This window comes from Hydra vulgaris, chromosome 06 (assembly GCF_038396675.1).
Source record: "Hydra vulgaris chromosome 06, alternate assembly HydraT2T_AEP".
NCBI classification, from domain to species: Eukaryota; Metazoa; Cnidaria; class Hydrozoa; order Anthoathecata; family Hydridae; genus Hydra; species Hydra vulgaris.
In genome coordinates, this window is record NC_088925.1 from 42,687,114 (window position 1) to 42,693,061 (window position 5,948).

Sequence of the window (5,948 nt, forward strand, 5' to 3'; positions counted from 1 at the left end):
ACTTTTATAAATATTTCTATTTCTTTTTGAAGCAAAATGTGAGCCCAAAAATAAGTTTGAAAAATCATCACTTATGGCGGTTTAACATGTTATATATAACTTTAGTTATAAATTCAACGGAACTTTCCGTATTTAAAAATTTAGCCGCAGATACGGAAAATTTCCGTACATAATGCATCCGTACATCCATACATGGGCATACAGATATTTTCCGTCCAAGTAACAGAATATTTTTCCGTTTTATAACAGAAATTTTTAACAGTGTATATATATATACATACATTGTTAGTTGTATAAAAAAATTGTAACACAACTAGTTACAATTTTTTTATAAAACAGTTTGCTATGGAAAAGGACATTAAGTGCGTTCTATACTTATGAGGAAAAAAGTTTTTTTCATTCTAAGAAACTCCAAAATGCTGGTTCCTACGGAAATATTTACTCTGCTTGATATTGAACATTTAACAGAGTGAATATTTCTTTATTTATCCATACATTTTGAATGTTGTGTAAGATTTCTTTTTCTTTATAAAGATAAAATGTAATTAATGTCCAATGGCAGGTCAAATGCTTTGCAAATACTTTTATTAGTATTAATTTGTAATCATTATAAATTATTCTATATATAGTATCATGTAGTTTAGGATCATGTATATATATATTTCAAACAAACTTTACATTACTTTGAAAAGAGTTCAACAGTGCATTGCACTTTTTTGATATGAAAATAAATTGTTCAAATCCACATATCTCTTGAAAAAAACCAAGCAACTGCCCAAAACAAGATGGATATGATAAGTCCAATAAATAATACACAATAACTAAAATCACCACCATCTCACTGGTGCTGACTAATGGCTGAGTGTCTATCTCAAGACCGTGTTGACTCCTTATGCCATACTCCCTGTGATTAAAAATCACTTGGGGACCATAAGAACTTGGCACTCTTATGAATTCTTTAATAGACTCACACTAAAAAATATATATAATAGTATAATAGTAAAAAAATATTGCAAAAAAATATTGTGAAAATTTTTAAAGTACACATTCCAGTTTTTCACATACATTCCAGTTTAAAATCATTTTTGTGAAAGAATTAAACTGTTACAAAAAAAAAAGAGACAGAAGAAAAGTTATTTCATGGAAACATAGACATGCATGTTGTTTAATTCAAAATAAATTCTAATATTCAGGTGATAAACTTACATCCACTTTCATAAACAATTTATCACATATCTTCTTGGAAATAAGTTTCTGCTGGAGCTTTAACAAATTATCAGTGTGGTTACCAGACTCTGGAGAAATCCAAAACAACATTGCTTGTATCGCGACTGTAGTATCCTTGAAATCAGCATAAAAACGAATTGCTTCCTCCAGCATTTGTGTAGGAGCAAAACCAATTCTCTTTGGTATCACACTGAATGTCTCATTATTAAATAGTTGTCTATTTAAAATGGACAAGGTTGGCTGTGAAGATTTTTTTTTTTTTAATTCATTCTAAAATGAAAAGTACTAGTTGATTTTAAACATTCAAGAGCTATAAAAACTATTCTAATAAAAACCGGAATAAATTAAGAGAAAAACTATTTACAAGAATATCTAAATAATATAAATATTGCTTAAATACATAAATTATATTTTTCTTACTTCAACATCGTTTAATAGCTGCTCTTGATTAGCTACCAATTCAGTCACAACAGGTTTAAGTTTCCTATTGTTATTTGAAACAGAAACCTGCGGAAGCCTTTTCACCTTTAAGCTGTGACACTTGGTATACTATCGTTGTCGAAAATTGTATGGCAACTTTTTAAAAATGAGATCCTAACATAACCAAATTATAATCTCATAGTTTATAAAAAAAAAAGTAATAGCAAATTCATGATGCTGTTTGCTAAACAAACATTAATGCATAAATTGACAAATAAAACTTTTAAAAAACATTAACTTTTAAAATTTACTTATTAATAATACATAATGCATAAATGATTATCTATTTAAACCAAAAAGTACATGAACTTAAAAAGAATAAAATCTTTAAATGCAAAATTAATACTACCACTTTTAGTATGAACAAATTGGGCTAACAAATACATTATTAAACGTAATATTTCACTTACCCATCGTTGACCATAACAAGGATATAAGCCAAGACAAGTCGAATTTAACTTTGAAAAAAATATTTTGTGCAGAAGAATTCTACTTTCAATGATAACATGAGTTGGGATATGGGAGAAGCAGAATGATAACAGACAAGCCATTAATTCTCTGGCCACAATCTTATCTTCTACTACAGAGTTCCTGCTAACAAATTGTTTAATGTGTGGAGGAAAGTAATTAATGAGTTGTTGTCTAACGTCACCAATAAAAGGAATTTTATCAATCTAAATCAATATGCAAGTAGATATTAATACCATAATATTATTAAATTCGTTATTAAATTTGACACGGTAAAATCTTCAAATAAAAAAATGCAAATTTATTTTTATAATAAAAAATTTAGAACAAGTTATAAACTATAACATTTAATGATCAAGTGCTTCTTAAGTCAAAAAATGTTTTTCATTAATATCAGGATGTAAGCCTGACAATGGCACTGCCTATATAAAACTCAATAATTCGCCTATATAAAACTCAATTAACTTTAAAAAAAATAAAGAAGTATAAATTCCAAATATTGAAAAAAAGCTATACAAACATATATAACAATATATATAACAATATATATATATATATATATATATATATATATATATATATATATATATATATATACATATATATATATATATATATATATATATATATATATATATATATATATATATATATATATATATATATATATATATATGTATATATAAAATTAAGCAAAATAACATTTACAAACTCAGTCTAAAATAATTTGTGACAATATTCTTTCAGTAAACTTTTGGTTGTATTTTCTCACTCTGTAAATAGGTGTAAATTTGTACTTTATGAATGACTCCTCACTGTATTAAGCTATTTAATTACAAGTAATATATGGAAGTGCTGGGGGTACAATATAGATGTTAACAGACTCTTTAAAGTAAAATGCAGGCCAAGGAAATTGAATATTTTCTGTTGAAATAGGTGTTAAAGGAATATTAATATCTTCAATACCACTAAAAAATCCTCTTATCTCATCATATGCAGCAGACTGGAGCTGTGTTGTAATAAAAAACTTTTTGTAACCTCTGACTTGTATCTCCTTAATTATATAAACAAAAAATTGTGAACCACTATTAAACCACAAACATGACCCAAGACAATATTTAATACCATTAACTTGAATACGAGATATTACATTTTTTCTAAAATTTACTTGATCTAATTCACAGAGAACTCCATTATTCAACTCACCAGTAGAACTGTAAAAAGATGATACATTGTTTAAAATCATTCCCTTTAGGGCTGTATATAGCATATTTTAAAAATTAAAATGTCTGATGTTTTTAATTACTTGGTGTTCTCTCTTAAATCCCATGCACATGTGGTATCGTAGAGGACCAAATTGTCTGGATTGATGTGGATAATGTATGAGAAAATGAAACTTAGGTATAAATTTTTCTGGATTTCCATAAAAAGTGTATGATAAGCAGCTATTTTTTCCTCTGAGCAAAATAAATAAGCATCAGTTGTAATAGGAGAATAACATAATTGAAGTATATGAAGAAGTTTAATTAGGCATGAAAAATGAAGATCAACCACAGTGGTTCTCAAAAAAATAGGCAAACACGGCAAAGAGATAGCACCTGAGCACTTCCAAATTTGCCCTTAATAACTAAATCGACTATTACAGGTGGTTTTTCACTGTCCAGTGGATACACTTTACAAAGTCATTTAAGCTATCTAGTGTAAATAAACTTTAAAAAACAGCGTTATTTAAATAAAGTTCTATCTGTAAAGGTATTACACCTTCTAACAAATCATGCATGGGATCAAAAAGTACTTGTTTTGTGACATCAAAATGTCTAATTTCTGATAAAATGCTTGCAGAATGAACACGATACAATTTTGACCATTTTTGACGTTGTTTGGGAGGTAGAAGTGAATTATCAAGTTCTTGGACTCTTATCTTATGTTTTTCTATATCACAAACAATACACTGAGAATGTCTATTGTGAATAAGCATATCTGAATGAGTAGAATTACAAACTCGACAACATCTAAGAACCTTCCTGTTAAAGCCTTCCTAAAGTTTTACTGAGGCTATAATCAGCTACATTTAACAACTGAAAATACAAAACCCACAACTTATGGTTTCCTCTCGATTTACCTATTGGATTGGTAATACCTAAATCATCTGAAAACAATGAAATCAATATTTCAGAAGAATTTTCTAAACACTTATCATATTCAGGGGATATCAAAATAAACTTAAGTATTTCTTTAAGTGAAATATAGCATCCCTGTAAGCCATTTTCAGAAATAGATTCAACTTTTGGTACATTGAAAGCATTTTTAAAATACTGCTTTCTTAAATATTCTGCTGATAATTGCTGGGAAATTGTAGATAGCTCTTCTTTTGGTGTGTTATCAGTTAAAATAACTTTTAAATTTGAAAAAATAATATTGACTACATTTTCAGAACATCTATATTTTCCTCTCAGGTGTAGAGCTAATGCACCAAGCTTTCTATTCTCTGTTGGAACCTAAATGTCAATTTCTTCAACAGTTTTTATAATGAAGTTGAAAACCTCTAACACTTTTAAATTTAGTAAAACAATTATCGCATACTACTGAACCTGCCTGACCATGTAATTTAAGATGAGATATCATTATATAAGGTCTATATGTTTTAAAATCACAAATACAACAATTTAACCTTACTTTTTGGATTGCATTTGTTAGTGGATTTTGGATTGCATTTGTTAGTGGATGCGAAAGCCACTTGAGCAGTATAAGATAGTTGACTGGAAATGGCTGTCAATGAATACTGTGAAAATGCACGTTTTTGAGCTAAAGCTTCTTGAATAAATACTGGTTCAGATACATCTGCTGCGCTCTCTAAATTTGATTGGTCACTAAATTGTTGGTGTGAAGTAGGTGTCTCATCATAAGTCAATAGTGGAGGATTGGATGAATGCTTTGAACAATATTCTGCTGGTGAGCATGATGAAATTTGGTAGAAAGAGCTTGAATAAAGTTTAGACACTGGCAAAGACAAGGCCTCAACTTCCAGATTTTGCTCATTTAGAATGGCAACAAAAGTATCTTCATCGACATTACATCCATTCCATGTGATTCCACAAATATTCCCACTTATACTAGCAAACTTCTTTGAAGCTAAAATAAAAACATAATTTAAATAAAAACACAACTTTGAAACTAAAATAAAAACAAAACATTCTTTAGATCTGTCTCTTTCGTAGGCTATGAGCAAATTTCAAATTTATTTAAAAAGAGTTTGAAAAATTAAAAAGGTAATGTGGGGTAACTTTGACATCAGAATTTGACAACCCCACTTAAAAGCAGCAACTTAAAATAAAACATAATAAAATAAAAAATATATATTTATGTGTATAAATAAAGATATATTTTTATATATTATATTGAAATGTTTTGCAGTCTGCTTTTAAAGTTACTCTATGTAAACTTGATTAAGAATTAAAATGAAAATATTGAATAGCCTGTATATACATTTGCAAAAGTTTTACTTAGGCAAAATATTACGTAAAAATTTTATATTATCCTTAACAGCCATCTATAAACATTATTAAATGTGTATTAAATGTGTATTTCTGAAATATTTAAAAATAAATATGCATACCATTATTTAAAAAATCAATAATACTACTATTATTAGCAATAACAATTTTTCGTTCTCCAAGGTACTTAACAAGAACAGCTTTGACCATTTTATCTTCTTCTTTGTTATTTCTTTTCTAGTTACAATACAAATTATGAAAGTAATGATATTAAACCAT

At 27.6% G+C, this 5,948-nt stretch overlaps 1 protein-coding gene across 4 annotated transcripts; it reads right to left on the reverse strand.

Annotated features, from left to right (window-relative positions):
* Nucleotides 1–652: 652 nt before the first annotated feature.
* Nucleotides 653–5,948, reverse strand: LOC136081875 (uncharacterized). 4 transcript variants are annotated; one of them, XR_010639209.1, is made up of 5 exons: nt 5,792–5,947; nt 2,118–2,381; nt 1,648–1,821; nt 1,207–1,497; nt 653–972 (listed from the first exon to the last, which is right to left on the reverse strand). XR_010639209.1 is itself a non-coding variant. In XM_065800192.1 (4 exons), exons 1-3 carry the CDS (start codon nt 5,877–5,879, stop codon nt 2,377–2,379), a joined length of 549 nt encoding a protein of 182 aa, XP_065656264.1. In that variant the 5' UTR covers nt 5,880–5,948; the 3' UTR covers nt 1,648–1,821; nt 2,118–2,376. The 4 variants fall into 4 exon arrangements, 2 of the variants coding, with proteins under 2 accessions (XP_065656264.1, XP_065656263.1); XR_010639208.1 differs by lacking the exon at nt 5,792–5,947 and adding an exon at nt 4,852–5,758; XM_065800192.1 differs by lacking the exons at nt 653–972; nt 1,207–1,497 and adding an exon at nt 4,852–5,307 and having other exon boundaries at nt 5,792–5,948.